Below are 19216 nucleotides of genomic sequence, written 5' to 3' on the forward strand. Positions count from 1 at the left end.
TAATGACTCAAGGGTTGCACTGTGTCTGTTTTGCTCAAAATTTTCCAAGGTCAGAATGGGATGAAGGAAGCAAATCACTTGCTTTGCACAAAATTTAATTCGGCTTTACAGGAAGAGGCTAAGCGAGCCCAAAGAACCAGCCACCAAGATTCTTAATGTGTTTTAATGGAATAATTTAACAAATCAAAACGAGCCAAGTATCTAGGGACAGCACACAAGGCGTTTAGGTGGTGATAAGACCTGCATTGCTGAATCCTTTCGGCTGTTTGCAGTGCAGTTCAACTTAGTACTGGGTGCACTCCCTGACACCTGAGAGCCATCTGTAGAAAGGCTGCCTGAATGAAAAGATGAACGAAGGCAAGACAAGGAAACCAAGACCCCTCGCTGTAGTCGGCCACTGATCATGGTGCCTATACACATGGCTATTAGCTGAAACCCTCCCCACCCTGTACACTTGTAGAAGCTGAGGTCTGGAGGAGCAGACAATCTGCACTGTGAGTTCTACCCCAGCCAGTGGCAGCGCTGGGCTCCTCACAGCTTCATGGGATCATCAGTGGCTAGGAACCCTGATGGTCCGCAAGACCCCAGGAAAAAGGAATCTAAGCAAATCCTTTTACTTTTATAGAGCAAATTCAAGTGGACACCAGAATAAATCCTGAAAACACAGGAAATACAAAGCCCACAGATGTCATGATCTAAATACTAGGCTGGAGAAATTAATGTGGAATTACTTTATGAAGCATGCTGAACATATGGAACAAGTTACGAGGCTGGGGTATGGCTTTTTTCAAATGGCACCATTGGCTTCATGACCCAGAGTATGGTATAAAAGAAATGGAAATTAAGGCAAGAAATTACCCTATGTTTTCTATAGCAGAGTTTGCTCTGTTTTTCTGAAAAATCATAAACGGTGGACTGTACAGAGAAGCCTTTTTCTTGTCTGCCACTTGGTTTGTCCCCACCAGTCGACTGGGCTCTGCTGTGTTGTAGTCCCCAAATAACACACAAGATGCTGTATTAATTATGAAGCTGTTGGCCTTTCTTGTTCCTTACTGGCTAGCTCTGACTTAAGTATTTATCCCATCTTTGTTAATCTAAGTATTTCTCTTACCGGAGAAAAGTTCCAGACATCTTTCTTCTTTGGTGGGCTACATCATGACTCTCTGTGTTTCTCCTACCCAGAGTCCTCCTGGACTCCTAGTCCCACCTATCTTGTTTCCCTATTGGCTTTATTGACATATACACAGGGCTTCCCCATCATCTCCTCTTTTCTGTCTAAGCAAAAAGAAAGGTCTTAACTTTAACGAAGTCAAATTATATATAATAGAACAGTTATCAAGTAAGAACACAGTTACAATATTTTGTTTATCAACATTCAGCAAGATTTAAAGAAAATATCATCCATCTCATCCTTGTGAGTCCAAAGTTCTATATGCAGCTTATCTTTTATCATAACTAAGGAAAACTATGATAATAACTATCTGTCTTCAACTCTATCAAAGACCACAGAAGGATAATATATAAACATTAGGATTGACAGAGACATCTTGCTGCCTGGGCAGTCACCTGAAGTTCCTCTGTAATGTTGGGGCATCCATCTTCAGCCCATAGGCCACAGTGTGTCTGGAACACTTCTCAGCAAAGCAGGAAATTTCAAACTGTCCATCTGCATCAGCAGTCTGTCAGTCATTTTTCTGTGTCCTGTAGAAAGTCTCGTAGACTCTTCCATGAAGCAGGAACCCTGAAGGACTATTTGAGTTTAGCAGTCACTTTCCTGTGGGTCCTGCATGTCCAGATTATACAACAACAGTCAAGCAGTCCAGGCAAGAGCAGTTTCTTGTCCAAATGGCTAATCTTGCCATGTTGAAAGCAAAATCCATAGCGAGTTTCTTTGATGCCCATCTTCCTCTCAGACGTAATTGGTGCTGCCAGGAGCAGACATTTCTCATTGTCAAGAAAACCCTAAACTATTTTAAATGCCATTTTCTGAAGGTCTTTGAAAGGTTTGAAGACTGTCTATCTATCTCAAATATATCTGTGTATTTGGAAAACCTAACTTACCTAATTATAAGTTCTGACTATTATAAGTAACTATCTATAATCTGTATTTAATTATGCATTATGTTTTAAAAGATCAGTATATGTACAATACTTAATCAAGAGGAGAAATATACGCATCACAAAATTGACCTTGAATTTGTATCAATAAATGAAAAACCATACCAATACAAAGTACTCATTTCCATACCATAATCCCCCTTTTCCTTTAAAAAGAGATTGTTTGTGTTCATTAACCAACTATAAGTAACCCCATTTAAATGAAAACAAAGATTTATAAACAATATGGGGATTTGGACGTTGCTCATTCCAAACTGCTTCATGCTGGAAGGGGGTGCTGTTCATACCATGGGGATCATGACAAAACTCAGAAACCTGTATAAGTCCTTATTTTTGGAGTTTGTAAGGCTCCATCATCTTAGCTGTTTTAGATGTTGAATCACTTGGGCCATTGCTTCAGGGGGTCTTGGTTCATCAAACCACAGAAGCCTGGAAGGAATCCTTAGCTTTTAATTTTCTATAGAAACATAAACAAAAACTCTTTTCGAAAGTAACATATCCTTATACTTAAATTTTAAAGTCAAGGCATTTTCAAAAGATATAAGTTTAATTAATTCAGCATCATTTATAATCAAGTGTACTTTAGTAGTTGTTCCTTCCTGAGCAATCAAAAATCTGAAAAACACAATAGCATACAGTATCCAGACTTTCTGTGTATTTTCCATCTTTACGTGGCTTATTTATTTATCTATTATTATTCTATTTCTTTTACTTTTATTTATTTATTTTTGTCTGAGATAGGGTTTCTCTTTGGAAATCTGCCTGCCTCTGCCTCTGGAGTAAATCCTATCAGCGTGCGCCACCACAGCCGGCTTCTTTATTTATTTACCACTATGCCGTTTCTTTTTCACTCTCAATCCTATGTACATTTTTAAACAGACTGCAAAATGCTTGGGTGGTGATATGGCTTCAATTCCAGATCCTCTGCAAAGAAACCATGTAGGACAGGGTCCTTTGAGCAAACCGCAGCCATCTTCACCAGATCAACTGTACCTGCTTGCAAGAGCCCATCGTGATGGGGCCTGTGGACTATGGACGTTTTTGTGTTAGGAGGGTGTGGGGAAGGTCATTACAGATGCTTTCCCCACCCACACAATCTCTCCTCAATTGCAGGTGGCCATGCTGGAGCCTGAGGAGGAACTATAATCTACAGGTATGGAGGCTAATTGGGAAGGATGTGGGGCAGCTGCGATTCCTGCTGGGTGACACTTTGCTGTGCCGATTCTTCCCGTGTCACCCGTGCTCCCATAGGCAACCCCTTAGCTGTGCCCTGTAAGTGCAAAAAATTCATCGCTTCCCAAGACTGAGCTTTGGTGAAATCATACTTTGGTTTGTCCTTGGGAACTTATGAGGAAGGGGTGGTGTCTCCCTGGGGATGAATCATCGCAGCGCTTGGAGTAGGCGGCAGGATACAGCAAAGCCAGGGCTGAGTTTGGGGGTAGCGATGGCGTCTGTCTGATGATCCGCTGTGAGTCCTGAGACAGGTAAGTGAAGACTAAGTGACAGGGATCTGGAGGGGACCAGGCGTCTATGACAGAAGCAGTGCATGAGACCTAGTCACCAGATAGACAGATTGTGTTGGCCAGAGAGTTGGGAAAACAGTTTATTCCGTGGGACCTTACGATGGGGGTGAGCTTTAGGCCTCTTACTCCAGTTGCTGTGGAAGAAGGAGCCCAACAGCTAATTCCCTAATAAGGTAGCCGGGGTCGCCTGCTGGTCCAGGACCATGCAATGCAGTGCTAGCCAAGGGCACATCAGTCCCCGTGGCCAGGCATACAAGGCATGACACCGATCATGCTGTAGAATGCTGTCCTTGACATCGGCCATCATCCTTATCAGAACTGTGACGATTTGTGTGAGAACCCCAAGGTCAGCTCTGTTGACGATTGATGCTTCCTCATAGACTAGGGATGGGTTGGTTGGGTTGTTGGACCTTCACCTGAGATTATGGCTGCCTCTGCTAGCCCTGCGGAGTAGTAGGAAATCGAGGTTGGGGGGGTTTACTGATAGGGCCTTCGTCTCTGTCACTGTAGCAGAGCCATCATCCACAGCCACCGGGAGAAGACTTCCCAGTGTGGCCTACTTCTTCCAGAAAGGGTCCGCCCTTTAAAGTTTCCAGAACATTCCAAAACAAAGCCACCAGCTGGGAACCAAAGGCTCGGAACAGAAACCTGCCGGGACAGTTCACATTCATACTGTAGTGTTTCCCTTTCATGTGTACATGAACTTCTGAGCCCCTGTGAAGTTCCCAAGGAGACAGACCCTCCAAGTCACCACATACACAGGACCGGGAGTGCCCACCCGCTACTGAGGTTTTATCCGGTGTGTTCTTGAGAACCGGAAACTTGGACTCTCATTAATTTTTGCAGCATACTTGAAACGATCCTGCCATGAGTCATCAAATGCCCCAGTGGAAACAAAGGAGACACTGTAGAGCATCATCTCAGAAGAGCAGCAAAGGACCAGGACCAGGGTGTTGTCTCTCAGTGCGAGGTGTAAACTTGTTTGGTCTCTCCTCAGGAACACAAATGTCAGGGAGTCCCCGTAGCAATTGCCTTTGAGAGTTCTTCAGTTAAGCACATGCCTGTGGGAGAAGACCTTGAATCAATGCACACTTCTGACTCTGAATTGGAGTCTAACACACAGGCTCAAAGAGGGCCAAGGCCCGTGCAGAACAACCTTATTGAAGACCTCTGCCGTGAACCAGCTATGTGGCCAGGCAGGGTCTGACATTTTTCTGGGCCTTCACGTATCTATCTTTTCCCTCCCTCTTTTGGTTCTTTTCACCCATATATGTAAGAGGAAGCTAGCTAGATGTTAGGTGTGCATTCATTCACTGAAACATAACTGGGAGTGGAGCATTTGCATTAAGAGAGGGACTTATCAGACAGCTGACTCCCACTGTCTTGCCGTACTCTAGAGTTTGCAGGCTGGTGGGGAAAGGTATGAGGTGCACATCAAGCCCAGACCATTAGATTAAAAGAAAAATTTAAACATAATAACTTAAGAGGGGGGAAATGCTACTGGGTCTTACAGACGTTTAAAGAGGGAATCACACACATCACTGTAGTATTGCATTCCATGGGAAGGACGGTGCAGAAAACTGGTTTATAACCACATTCCTTTCACTCAAAAATAGTTTTAAAAGGTCTTACCAGAAAAACCAAACACCGAACCCTTCATGCTCTTGTTGCTGGACAGGGAGAGAAATGGCGTAGTGGTTTTTATGAGGTAGAAATTGAATGCTGTTAGGAATAGCCAAGTTTCCAAGGCTGAAGAACGGATGGAACACTTCTGAGAAGATGGCTCGTGTGTCCCGGGAAGGTGGCGCATTTAGAGAATAGGATGGGGAGTGGGTGAGGTGTCACACAGTGGGGGATGTGCCCGTCCAATGACCCTTTGAGTTGTTAAGCTATCCGATTGGTCCAAACCAGCAGTTCTCAAACTCCCTAAGGCTGAGACCTTTTAATATGTATCCTCATGTTGTGGTGACCCCCAACCATAAAATTATCTCATTGCTACTTCGTGACTGTAGTTTTGCTACTGTTGTGAATTGCAGTTTAAATATATGATATGCAGGGTATCTGATATGTGGTCCTCAAAGGGGTGGGGAGCGACGGGTTAGGACCCACTGACCTAAATCAAGTGTGCATGTGTGTGGGCGGGGCAGTTGTTCTCTGGTCTCTTAAAATCCTTGATTCTGGTCAAGTTCAACAATGTCCATGGGGCGGGAATATTTGAGCAATGTGCTTTATCCAGTGAGACAGCAGCAAAGGAACTACTAGGCCCGCTTTCTTGGGTGCCAAACTGCTCCCTGGGTCTCTAAAGCTTCTAGCCCGCTTGTTTTCCCCTCTGTGTGTTCTCTGTGCACCTCAAGGCAATAGTGTCTCTTCTAATGGTGTGTCCCACGGGTGACAAAAGTCGATGCTTACCTAGTTTGCATTTGTGCTTGTAAGGAAGGGGATTGACACACCTAGCTTCCCCTTATGGGGTGGGGGGTGTGGGGTTCGATGCAGCACAGTTGAAGTCCAGTCCTAAGAATCATTAGGGTGTGTTTCATAAAATCGCCAACATCCAAGCCCCCTGAGTCTCAGCATCTGCCTGGTGGGTAAGTCAAAAGACGGGAAATGGTAAGATCCACGTGTTTCGACAGACACAGTGTATGTGCGGCTTTCAGTCTCCTCGCCCCGTGACCTGGTGAGTACTCCACAATGCGTATGGCTGACTGGTCTTGCATTTCGTCCTTGACGTTCCTTTGAGAAAGGGGATTCTTTAGGTCCCCAGTGTGGAGACAGAGGCAGTGCTGCTCAGAAGGAAGCAACAAGTGAGTCACATAACACTGCAACGCCATCTGCAAGAGACCGTTCACTGTGTGCTAACCCAGAAAGGAAGTGCTTCTGTTATCTCCAGCCCCCTGGGATGCTCACCGTGTGACAGCCTTGTCAGCCACAATGACACCTGCTGCTGTCCTGCAGCCTCAGTCACCATTCCATTCTTGGGATTCTATCAGCCAGATCCAGAAGACAGGGTCATGCTTGGTTTCAACAGCCTAGGCCCTTCCAGACAAGCCCTCAACAGCCCAGGCCCTTCCAGTCAAGCTCTCAATAGTCCAGGCTGGGAAGACAAGCCCTCAACAGCCCAGGCTGGGGAGACAAGCCCTCAACAGCTCAGGCTGGGAAGACAAGCTCTCAACAGTCCAGGCTGGGAAGACAAGCTCTCAACAGTCCAGGCTGGGAAGACAAGCTCTCAACAGCCCAGGCTGGGAAGACAAGCTCTCAACAGCCCAGGCTGGGAAGACAAGCTCTCAACAGCCCAGGCTGGGAAGACAAGCTCTCAACAGCCCAGGCTGGGAAGACAAGCTCTCAACAGCCCAGGCTGGGAAGACAAGCTCTCAACAGCCCAGGCTGGGAAGACAAGCTCTCAACAGCCCAGGCTGGGAAGACAAGCTCTCAACAGCCCAGGCTGGGAAGACAAGCTCTCAACAGCCTAGGCTTGGAGGACAAGCTCTCAACAGCCTAGGATTGGAGGACAAGCTCCAAGGACATCACAGATGCTTCTTAATGCCCGAGTGCCCAAGGCCCAGTCCCTGTGCACCTTGTAGCACAGATGGCATTGTCACAGTATTTTCACCAACAGCTAGGGAGTATAGAAACAAGAATTCATAAAAGAAAAAGATGAGCCTTGCCTGTACCTGTTACTACATAACCTCAGTATTCACAAGGCCAAAGCAGGAAGCTGAAGAGTGAGAAGCCAGCTAAGACTACATAAGGCAACCGTAGCTCTCCCCCTCCTGCCTTTGTTCATTTTTCAAGATTGTATTTCTCTTTGTAGCCCTGGCTATCCCAGGACTCTCTGTAGACCAGACTGGCCTCGAACTAGGAGAGCTGCCTGCCTCTGCCTTCCAAATGCTGGAACTAAAGGCGCGTACCCGCACACCTTTGTGGCTCCCCCACAGCCCCATGCTGGACAGCTATACGCTATATATTAGACTGCACACATGATTCATTGTTGAGTGAAGCCTTTTGCTTGTTCTGCCACGTTGTAGTCCCCAAATAACACACAAGACGCTGTATCAATTATGAAGCTGTTGGCCTTGCTTGTTTCTTACTGGCTAGCTCTGACTTAAGTATTTACCCCATAATTGTTAATCTAAGTATGTCTCTTACGGGAGAAAAGGGTCCGGACTTCTTACCCCTGTGGCGGCTACATGATAACTCCCTGTGTTTCTCCTACCCAGAGTCCTCCTCAACTCCTAGTCCCACCTATCTTGCTTCCCTATTGGCCAACAGTGCTTTATTGACATACACACAGGACTTCCCCATCAATTCATCTCCAGTGTGGGTCACCACCATGCCTTACTGTTTCCACGTGTGTTGACACCCACACAAGCAGGGAGTGTATTTGCTGTTCTTCATCCACAGGCAGGAAACGGCCATGTGCAAATGGCCTAGTTTTAAAATGATGAAATTTATATAAATAATACTGATTTCAATTTAAAATTACTGAACCATTAGCCTACAAATCGATATTCCTTCCCTTTTTGGAGTATACGTACATGTATATGTATTATTAGCATGCATATATATTTGCCCTTTCTTCTAGCATGCATATATATTTGCTCTTTCTTCTTTAAGAACTGAGAACTAAGAATTAAAAACTAAATCATTGAGAGTGTTCATATTATTTTGCTAGAAGGTAATAGAAGATCAGTTTGTCCTCTGCCTGATAACATGAAAGAGTAGGAATTTTGGGCACTGCCTGTGGGCATTACTAAAACACAGAAACCTGTATTTGAAAGTACATCTTCATTAACATGCCTCCTGCTAGCCCTCCTGCCTGAGCAGAACGTCAGCTTCAGGCCTCACAGGATTTGAAGAGGAAAAGTGCTGAAGTTAGACGTCTCATCTGCAAGGTCCTCATCTCGTAATACTGTTTTCCTAGTAGATCAGTGTAGCCAGAAGTCTTGGAGGAACAAGATCAAGTGCTAAATCATAAATAGATTTTCTAGACACTTCTAGAAATTAGCTATGTAAGGGATCATATTTAAATTATCAGACCAAGCCAGACATGGTGACTTGTGTCTATATTTGTGACATTCGGGACAGTGAGGCAGGAGAATCATGAGTTTGAGGTTATCCTGGGCCATACAGTAGGCCCTGCATCAATAATTAAACAACTAATTGACTAACTAACCTATGAAATAAATGAACAATACATAAATCAGGTCAATATAGATAAACGGTTATGTAATAAAATGTCCAAAGCTGGATATGGAGGGATGAGGAGAATTAAGAAGTAGAACTTTTGAAGGACCACAAGAATACTGTTGTGGAATTACTACTGGGAAGGAGAAACTCAAGTCTGCAGTCAGAGCCCACAGGTGGCGCAGAATGAATAGGGAGTTCAAGGTCAGCCTGGGCAACATAGTTCTCGTCATGAATAAACAGCTTTGGCTAACAAAAATCCTTTCAAGAGCTCCCTAATTGTATTCTTTTCCAAATAACCCAATGCTAATGAATTATACTCTAATTTCAGACAGTTTTATTCATTGATATATGACTCGAATCCATGAATGTAGAATCTGGTTATGATGGGTGAATGTCACCCTGTGGAAATGAAAGCTCTCCACTGAGAGTGACAGGATGGCCACCTTTGGTGGTTAGCATTCCTGAAGATAATTTTCAGTGTGTGTTTGGGAGGGCGTGCTCATGTGCTTGCACAAGGGGGGGGGTAACACCTGTGCGCGTGCATGTGAGTGTGTACATTGCTTTTTGAGACATGGTCTGTCACTGAACCTGGAGCTCATCCATTGTACCGACTAGACTGTCGGTGTGTCAATGTCCAGGACCAGCCTGTGTTTACCTTCTCAGCACAGCAATTACCAGTGTATGCCATCAAGCTTGTTTTTTTTTTTAACTAAGGCTTGTGAAGATCAAACTCAGGTCCTCATGCTTGTGAGGCAAATACTTTATGGCTGGAGCTAGCCCCTGGCCCTAGGCACTTGCCTCTCCTCCTGCCAAGTCTTTCTACGAATTTCAAAGATCAGAAAATGTCACGTAAGATTACAGGTTGCTTTTTAAGATGTCCAGACCTGGGTGTGCTGGGTGCTTACTCCTTGAAGAGAACCGTGGGTTAGGGGCCATTGAAGGCAGCCCCTGTCATGGGGCGAGTAACCAGGACACCTTCCATGGCACTCTCCAGTCACCTCTTCTAAACCTGCTGCACCATGGAACCAAATCCTTTTAGTCAGTCTTCAGAAGTGCCGATTTGATGACTGTTAGCCTAACCCCTAAACCATCTACACCAAAACTGCTCCAGAGACCCATCGTCTGTCTGCTTTGTTGTTTAAGGTCCCATTGGCCTTTGCTGACTTCCATTCCCACCCTGCTTAGTGGATTCATTTGACTTTCTTTGTGTGTTCCTCAATTCTGTCTCTGTCCCATCCTGCAACTCTGACATGGGTAGGTGCCATATTTGGTGTTTTGCTTGCACTGTCCTGGGACATTCCCATCCAGTCAGGGATTTGGCTTTGTTCTGTGTGGAGACTGAAAGTTAATTCTTCTCTCATTGATGCCATATTTTGTGAGACCCTGTCCAGGGAATTTGAGTGTGGCAGACTTTACGGTGTGTTATGTGAGAGTGTGTGTACACGTGTACATGTGTGTTCGGATGTGGGGGCCAGGGGGTGATGCCATGCTCTCTGTGTCCTGCTCTATTGCTTCCTACTGTATCCTCTTGAGTCATGGTCTCTCACTAACTGAACCTCACTAGACTTGGAGCTTGCCAGTTTGGGGCTGGGGGGTGGCCAGCATGCCTAAACAGTTCTTTTGTCTTGGCCCACTACAATGCTGGGAACATGCCTGGGCTTGCTTGTATGAAAGACATGCAAATGTAAGAGACTCAAGGGGAAAGCCTTAATTGTCCCAGCCGAGCCTACCTTGGAACAGCATGAAGTCAATCAATGCCATATTTAAAAAATCCTGCTCAGGTGACCAGTCCCCTACCCAACATGCTTGAACAAGCCCTAATGATACTGAATTTGTCATGCTGACCCATAGAATAGTGAACAGCAAGAAACGCCTTGCTCGAACAGCTCAGGCACAATGAAGGAAGAGAGGGCAGAAAGATAGTCAGAGCCAACAGAACAGGATGCCTGTTACTCTATAGTGTCTTTTAGACTTGACAGGGAAGTTGCAGTCGTGAAACCTCATCTAGTCTTACACAATGACCACATAAGTTGACATTCCAGTGTGGGATGCGTGAGATTTCACAGGGCCTCATACCTAGGCGAAGAGCTACAGGCAGTCAATGGTTGCCAAGACAGGAAGAATCTGTTTCCCGGGGAAGAACTCGCGGATAGATCCTTCAATCCCAAGTAGTCATCCCTAAGCACATGTACATAGGAGTGAGATGACGTGGACTCTGTAACGTATGTGTGCACGCGTGCAGGCAAAACAATAACAGTTAGAGAAGAGGTCACGAATTTGAGAGGGAGGGGGGCAGAATGGGAGGAGTCAGAAGGGGAATAGGGAGGAGTGGAAATGGTGTAATACAACATGCATATGTGCAATTCTCAGAAAAATGTAAATAAAAGTATTCTCAGGAAAAAAAAGCAGTGACCATTGTCCAGGCCACTGAAGCGGAAAGCAGACACAGTCCTCAACAATGGTTGACGGATTCGGTTATGCCTCAGCAGAGTTGTAGTTGCGTTTGGGATACACATTTCAGGGCTGGAGACACGGCTCAGCAGTTAGGAATGCTTGCCACTCTTGCAGAGGACCCATGTTCTGTTCCTGGCACAGAAGGTGGCTCACAACCATCTGTAATTCCACTTCCAGGCAAATAAATATTCATACATATACCATAAATATAAAAATTCTAAAAATACATTTTCCTTGTTAAAGATAGGCAAATGGAAGGGGCTGGAGTTGCCACACATTTAATATGCCTTGGGATATATTTGTAATTGTGGTGCATTTGTGTATGTGTGTGGTGTGCGCCCACATGTGCAGGCGTGCTTGCCCATCTGTGTGCGTGTGAAGCCAGGGGAGGCCATCAGGTGTCCTAGTCTACCATACTCTGTCTCATTCCTTTGAGGCAGAGTCTCTCACTGAACCTCAAGCTCTCAGGTTTCAGGCTAGATTAGCCGACCAGTGAATCCCAGCGACTCTTCTTCCCCCATGCCCCCAACACCCCCAGCACTGGGCTGTCAGATACATGTGGCCATGCCTATTTTCTTCAAGTGGGTGCCGGAGACCTGAACTCAGTCCTCCTGCTTGTGCTAATCCCCTGAGCCATAACCACAGGCCCTTTCCAAAATCTTTTTTTTGTTTGTTTTAATATTTTTATTTGACCAGGAGAAAAAGAGAAAAGGAAGCAACTAAAAATAAAGAAAATAATTGAGGGGTTGTTTTAGGATAGGTCGACGTGATTTTAGAGAAAAATAAATGTGTCATCTAAAAGTTGAATGTGTTCTGAGGACATTTGAACCCAATGTTTGTGTTACAAATGACATCCTAAGCCCATTGCCACAGCGGCAAGGGGATGTAGGACTGGCATGCACAACTATTTCCGACAACCCTAGCATTCACCGCTGCTTAGAGGTCTCGGTGCTGAGCTGTGCGTGGAAAGACAGCACATCCGCCTCGGACCTCGGAATGCTGGCAATGCCTGGCAGATACTTATCTGAGCCACACGCATTAGGAATCTGGGATGGAAACCTCCTAAGAATAGCCAGTCTCACGAAATTTCCAATCTCTCTTGTTTTTGGCAGAGCTTAAAATTCCATGGAGATGGTTCATGTCGCAAGCCTTTTCTGTGTGGTGCTGGCCAGCACCAGCAGGGAGAACGGCCTGGGGAAGGAACGCCAAACCAACGTGGCTGTGTGTTTTCACGCCTCTGAAAAGGTCTGGGTTTGGCTCCAACCAGGAAAGAACACTTGAGGTTTGCATTCTGTGCCAGCGTCTTCAAATGCCACTCACCTGACTCAGGAAGCTCTGATCGTCAGCAGAATCCAAGGGACTGGATAAACTTTGAGTATTCTTGATGTTCAGACATGCTTTGAACAAGACTCCTCGCTGGGAGAAAGAGCAGGGTTCTGCTGGAGCAGGATGTTCTCACACACCCCTTGCTGGGGAGCAGAGGGACAATGTCAACTGTTGGTCCGAAACCCATTAGGTACTAGTAATGCCTGAGATGCTGATGTGGACTGGGCTTGCTTTGTTTACATGGTTGAAGAAGTGAAACGAATGGGGACCAAATTAGCTACTGCCGTCAGTGTACGTTTTCTTCAGAATAACCTGCCATTCAATCCTTCTCATGGCTGGGCATGCTACACCTGTCCCACTGCTCTGGAAGTACTTCTACCTCTTATATGACAGATATGACAGATTCCACTTCTCACCCAAACCCAGCTCAGACAGCAGCCTTAAATTTGCCAACCATTGCAAACAGCTTTTGTGCATGGTTGCACGACTGTATTTTAACACACAGTCGTGTTCTCAGCGTATCATGTAGGGTGCTGTAGAAGCTTGATGAGAGGATGACCTCACAATACTCCCTGTAACTGCATTTCCTTTCTGTACCATAACAACCTTTCACCAATGTTAGATCCATCCTTGTGATGACCATTCTTGGCTGTCAGCTTGATTATATCTGCAAAACACAAGCAGCTGGGTGCTTCTGTGAGGAATTTTTCCTAATTAAATAATTTGAACTAGGAAGAGCAGCTTTAATCCAGATCTTTTGAGATGAGAAGAACCCCTGCAATCTGGGCCATGACTTCCACTGACAGCCTGTGTAAAAGAACACGGGAAGAGGGAGCTTCTATTCCTTGCCTGCTTGCCCTTATTCTCACCGGCAAGTCCATTCCTTCCCTGGCATTAGAGCCTACTTCATTGTAAACTGAAAACCAGTTGAGACATCCAGCCTTATGTCTGAACAGCTAATGGATTCTTGAACTTTCTGTGGGTAGACAGCCAATGTTGGATTAGCTGGACTAAGCCTATAAGCCACTCTAGTAAAACCCCCTTTATCTATCTGTCTGTCTGTCCATGTATCTATAATCTCTGTCTATCAATATCTATCTAATCTATTTACATCTCTGTCTATCAATATCTATCTTTCCATTCATCAATCCATCCATCCATTCACCTGCCTTCATTCTATCAGTTCTGTTCCACTAGAGAACCCTGACTAATACAATCCTTATCTCTCAGTCCCATATTTTACAAACCATTTGTTATCCCCAGAGTGGCTTTTTTTTTGTTCCAGAAGATTTTTTCCATCCTCGTTAACATCCTTCTCCCTCTGCCACCCTTCCCTTGTGTGAATATAAAAAGGGAGCACGTGGCCACCAGGGCCCTGCTTTCCCATCCACTGGCCCATGCTTAGGTGCTGATTTAAAGCAACCCCACCTCTGTAGTCTGGCAGCGAATGAGTCCTCTGATGTTTAACTGTGGTGTTACTCAACATGGAGATGCAGGAGCCATTTCCCCTGAAGCTTATGAGACAGCCACCATCTGACTTTGTTTATTTTTCGGGGTGCCAACGGCTGGCAACTTCATGGGATTATAGCCTGAGAGCACATTAATGAAACAAAGGTCAGGGGTCACGCTCTGGTCCAGTTAGCATGGCTTGTTTCTTATATTTCCTTTTCCAGTCCCCTCTACACAGGCAGGTCTCACATGAGTCAGTGTCATCTAGCAAAAGGTGTCCCCGGAGCAGAGTTTCCAGTGGAGTGATGAAGACCCTCCCTTAGCTCTGAACAACCTTGCTGAGATGAGTATGTTAGAGTATGTCATGGTGTGGGCACATGGGTACACAGGACGGACGTTTCAAAATACGTGAACAAAAGCGAGTCTGTGTCTCTTGCATGATTTCAATAGCATGGATTGCCCCCATCCGATGGGGAGATCAGGTTACTTCCCGCCAGCATTTAATGCATAGGGCCACACAGCACTGTCCTGAGTCCAGCTGTTTAAGATCTGGACTGGAAACTCCACAGCACGGATTGGGTTACCTCAGGGTCACCCCACACCTCATGCTCCCTGCTCAGCTGTGTTTTGTTAGAGCTTTAACAGAGCAACGATGTGTTTCCACAGTCTAGGTCCAGTATTGGATGACATGCCGGCGGATTTTGGTGGTTTGAGCAGACCAGTAGGGGGTTATACAACACAGAGCGGTTTGCTTTCCCAGCAGTAAGAAACTATGTTAAGAATGACTGCCGATGGTCAGGGCATCTCTCCCCCTCCTTCACTGCCTCCTTAGCTCCTCACTCCCCTTTTAGCCTCCAACAGGTTTTAAAGTTTGTTGTCACTTTTACGGTCTCTGAATGTCCCTCTGCTCTAGTCCAGGAGACTCTAACTTTAATTGCTTTCTTATCGCAGCCAATGCCCCTTGAAACTTTGCTCTTACTCCCCTCTCTCCCCTTTTATCCCCTATCCCAACCCACTGAAAACAAACCAGGCTGTAAAACCGATAACATTCCTAATGTAAAAAAAAAAAAAGATAATCGATGCGGACACGATTTAGATAAGGTGAAAGAAATGAACAAGTAAAAGCCTACGTGGAGCAGGGCCAGCCATTCATTCATCCGTTTGTATTAATAGGTTCCAGTCACAGTACACCAGGCACAGAACGTCTGTTTGCCACTGCACTTAGCAAGCACATGGGCTTAAAAATAAACTTTGACAACGTAGATCTCTTTGTCCTTTCAGGAATGGAAAGCATTACGTACTTCAAAGCCCACGGAGCCCGACTTGAAAATATAGCTTGTCCTTGTGTTACTGTGGCTGTGGGGTGGGACTTGACCGCAAGAGGCACATGGACGACTTGTATGCAAACAGACACAAGCTAGCAAGAGCAAGCGACACGGGCTGCTTTGATAAGCCCACTCAGGAGGCAGCGCGTCTGTCTTTTAAGTTCCCCGGGACGACTGGGATATGATTCCTCGTTTTAATCAGCGTTCCCTTCCTGAGCTAAACTGCAAAAGCAGAGGACTCGAGCAGCGCATCTCACTCACACAGAGCAGCGCTCGTTGGTTTTGAGTGTTTCTGGACAGGAAATTGATCTACAGGGTAACATTCACACACAAAGAAGGAACAGTATGGGACGATGGCTTGTTAGTTCAAGTGACTCTGTTTTGGACATTACGGACAAGAAACCTTGGAGGAAGAACGGCGTTAAAGATCAAAAGCATGACAACTCCTGATGAAAACGTCCCCAAATGATGAACCCACGAGTGAAGAGGAACTTCTACCGTAAGTATCTTTGCCGTGATCAAGCGTATTGCTTGCCGAGCAGATCTCTGAGCAAGTGTTTGATGCAGAGACTTCATTTGCAGACTAGTCTATAACTAAACTCTTTGGGTGGCTCTTGCAGAAAGTTCATGCTGGAATGCCTTCCATGATTCTGTAATGCTGGGAGAAACTGCAGGTTGATTTAGGAGTGCCTTGGATGGCAGGTATATCACGGCAGCCTTTGTTCTGTGATGTGTTATTTGGGCAATGCATAACCCATCGATGTATATCTGTAAATTACACTGAGTCAATCCGCATGCAGATAGTTTAAACTCTATGACTTTGATTTCATGTGGCTCATCCTGTAATCAGGCTGTGAATGTATAGAGATTTACATAAAACTATCAGGATTTAGAGAGAACCTGAACTGTTTCCCTAGTGAATTGTATTTTTCTACCTTATCTTCCTGCTGGGAAGACATGTTTAGAATCTGCGAACAGGCAAGGAGAAGGTTCACCACAGAGAGTAGACTTCTTTGGAACTGACACCTGGATTCCTTTTCTGTTTCCAAAGTTTATGTCCATAGTGTTCAACAAGTCACCTTGAGAGTAAGACTTCTCACGTCTAAGTGTGTTGACATGCCCTTGAAAATGGGAACCAAGCCTATCAAAACCTTAGCTCTGTGCAGATATTAAATCTGGCAAGTTGTACTCTTAGTGTCTACCATGTAGTAGATTTAGACGGTAGTACACAGTTTTGAATGTTGCATGATGTCTGTTGCTGATTTAATCAGGAGATAATTCTCTATTAACTCTAAACTTACTCACCAGTGGGACTGAGCTGTATGTACCGAAGGAGTATATCATAATGCAATTACATTATATTGCCTTTTCAGGGAAGGGGTTTCTTCAAAAGTCAAATTTTGAATTCACTGCCACTTTAGTTATTCTTCTTTTTATTTATTGTTTCTTTAGAAGGGTATCTCCCCAGAACAGCTCAGTCTGTAGAGTAGCTGAGCATATTTTTCCCCAGGCAGTATATAGGGTCCTGATGTTAGCCTGTGTGGTGGGACACAGGATAAGTTACTGTGTTAGGATCTCCCTTTGTTGAGTGTGAACAGACGGGCTGAGATGCTGGACATGTCCTCTACTGGACTGATCGTCTTTCAGGCGCAAGGGTGTGAAAATAAACTGAGGTATGAATGGATAAAAGGCTCCTTGGAGTCCAGAGTGACGAGAAAAAGTCACATAGTGGAGGAGAGCCACACACTTATCCACAGCCCTGTCACCACCTTCACAACACCAGACAGCACCGTTCTGCCATTTCCCTCTGGTGTACTTGGGGTAGATGTTTGTCAAACCGAACCTGCCCTTCTCTACAAGTAGGGAAGAAAAATGCTATGCACATGTTGGAAGTGGTAGTCAGATCGTTGGCAAAAGCTGTAACTAAGCAAGAGTCATCAGTAAGGCGAAATGTTTTGGGATAATTACATGGAGTTTCTGGGTGAGCTTAAATTATAGCATATGTAACATCATAAATAAAAATGGCTAAGCTTAAAATATCCCTTTAGCAGTTCAGACAACCTAGACGTGACTTTCACTGGTACCATTACCAGGTAGAAATTCTAACTAGAGTAATACAGTCCCTAGCAATTGCCCAGCAGCTCTTTTAATGCCTTTTCAGGCTAGAGTCATCTGGAATTGTTATACTCACTTCTGGGATCTCCATCAAGAAATGATGCAATGTTCAAGGAGTTCTCACTGGCCCCTGTCCGTGAGGGAAAGGGGAGCTTTAGACTGGAAAGGAAAGGAAAGCAGGGGAGAGGGTGCTGCGGTCACTGAGGCTCTGAGGATTTCCACCTGGGAGCCAGGAACGCGAGTTCAAAGCCAGACTCAGCTGTTGAGTGATAGCTAATCTTATCCACAATAAACAAAACAACAGAATTGGGGAATAACTTCAACTGGGGAAAGTAGGTGTAACGCTGCAGCAGCTCAGCGTCAAGAGAGGCTTATGGGTAGCAGATGATGACTTGATGTTTCTGCGGCACGTTTTGATTTTCCAGTCAGCAATAGGACACCAGGAGACCCACAGGCAGAGTTACACAGTGTCTGCTGTACGGAGAAGGGTGAGTGTCTAACGCTGTGGGCAGTGAGTGTAAAAGAAGGAGGGTCAGGAATTTTGAGTCAAACAACTATGTGTTAAGAGTTCCAGACCCACCATTTATAAATGGTAGGGTTTTGGAAAAATTGTCTACATGCCATTTCCAGCTTCATATATATACATATATATATATACATATATATATATATACACACACAATATTACTTCTCACACTCATAAAGGTTAAATTAGATCATTACATTGGCTGTCTGACATGTAGAAAGTGTGTTATAGGATGTTTAAATTATGCAAGCTTCGGGAACCTTAAACTTTTGAGTTCTGTTAATACAATAATTGGGGCTATTCAGCCCCAATTCTTTGGTTGAATTAAACACCAGCCGATGGAGGAAACTGATAGAATATCTGCTCTCCGAGTACTGGTCAGCTAAGACACGAGAAATGCCGAGCAATGCTTAAAGTGCAGTAGAAGGACGAGCAGCAGGCAGGTGTGGTGGCTCGAGCCTGCCGTTCTAGCTCTTAAGAGGCTGAGGCAGGCATCTCATCTTCAGGTGCAAAGCATCTCAGACCACAGAGTGAGACCTTGCCTCAAGAGGTGAGCAAAACAAGGCAGGATGAATAAGGCAATCAGGTGCGTGGGTTAAAAGCGATAAAGGGGTTTTCCTGGTGTTCCCCAGGCGAGGGTCAGAATCCACTTGCTTATGGTCGTTGATGCTTGTAAGACCACGTACTCGGTTGACTGTTGTTACTTAATTTCACCTCTCAGGGTTTGCATGTAGCCTGTCTACTCATCTTAGAAAACCTGCTGTAGATGGTGGTGCAGATATTTGCAGCAGAAGTGACCTTCTGCAAACTCAAGGACTAAACATGTCTCCAGTGGTAGGCTGATTCCCATTTCCCTGAGGAATCTCCATACTGCTTTCCAAAGTGGCTGTATGAGTTGGCACTCCCACCAGCAGTGGAGGAGTGTTCCCCTTTCTCCATATCCTCTCCAGCATAAACTGCCATTGGTGTTTTTGATTTTAGCCATTCTGACAGGAGTAAGATGGAATCTCAGAGTTGTTTTGATTTGCATTTCCCTGATGGCTAAGGATGTTGAGCACTTTCTCAAGTGCCTCTCAGCCATTTTAGACTCCTCTATTGAGAATTCTCTATTTAGTTCTGTAGCCCACTTTTTAATTGGATCCTTTGGTGTTTTGGAGACTTGCTTGTTGAGTTCTTTGTAAATTTTAAAGATCAGC

At 45.1% G+C, this 19216-nt stretch overlaps 1 protein-coding gene and 1 long non-coding RNA gene across 2 annotated transcripts in view; one reads left to right on the forward strand and one right to left on the reverse strand.

Annotated features, from left to right (window-relative positions):
* Positions 1 to 2901: 2901 nt before the first annotated feature.
* On the reverse strand, positions 2902 to 17778 carry LOC121136870. Its single transcript, XR_005874044.1, has 3 exons — positions 17571 to 17778; positions 6051 to 6219; positions 2902 to 4702 (listed from the first exon to the last, which is right to left on the reverse strand). It is a non-coding gene; the product is annotated as an uncharacterized LOC121136870 (long non-coding RNA).
* Positions 15462 to 19216, forward strand: part of Kcnk2 (potassium two pore domain channel subfamily K member 2) — a 176864-nt gene continuing 173109 nt past the window's right edge. Inside the window, exon 1 of the mRNA XM_040738351.1 lies at positions 15462 to 15878. Coding sequence (XP_040594285.1) covers positions 15845 to 15878 — 34 coding nt within the window. The 5' untranslated portion in view covers positions 15462 to 15844. The remainder of the gene's footprint in view (positions 15879 to 19216) is intronic.

This window comes from Mesocricetus auratus, unplaced genomic scaffold (assembly GCF_017639785.1).
Source record: "Mesocricetus auratus isolate SY011 unplaced genomic scaffold, BCM_Maur_2.0 Super-Scaffold_100676, whole genome shotgun sequence".
Classification (NCBI taxonomy): domain Eukaryota; kingdom Metazoa; phylum Chordata; class Mammalia; order Rodentia; family Cricetidae; genus Mesocricetus; species Mesocricetus auratus.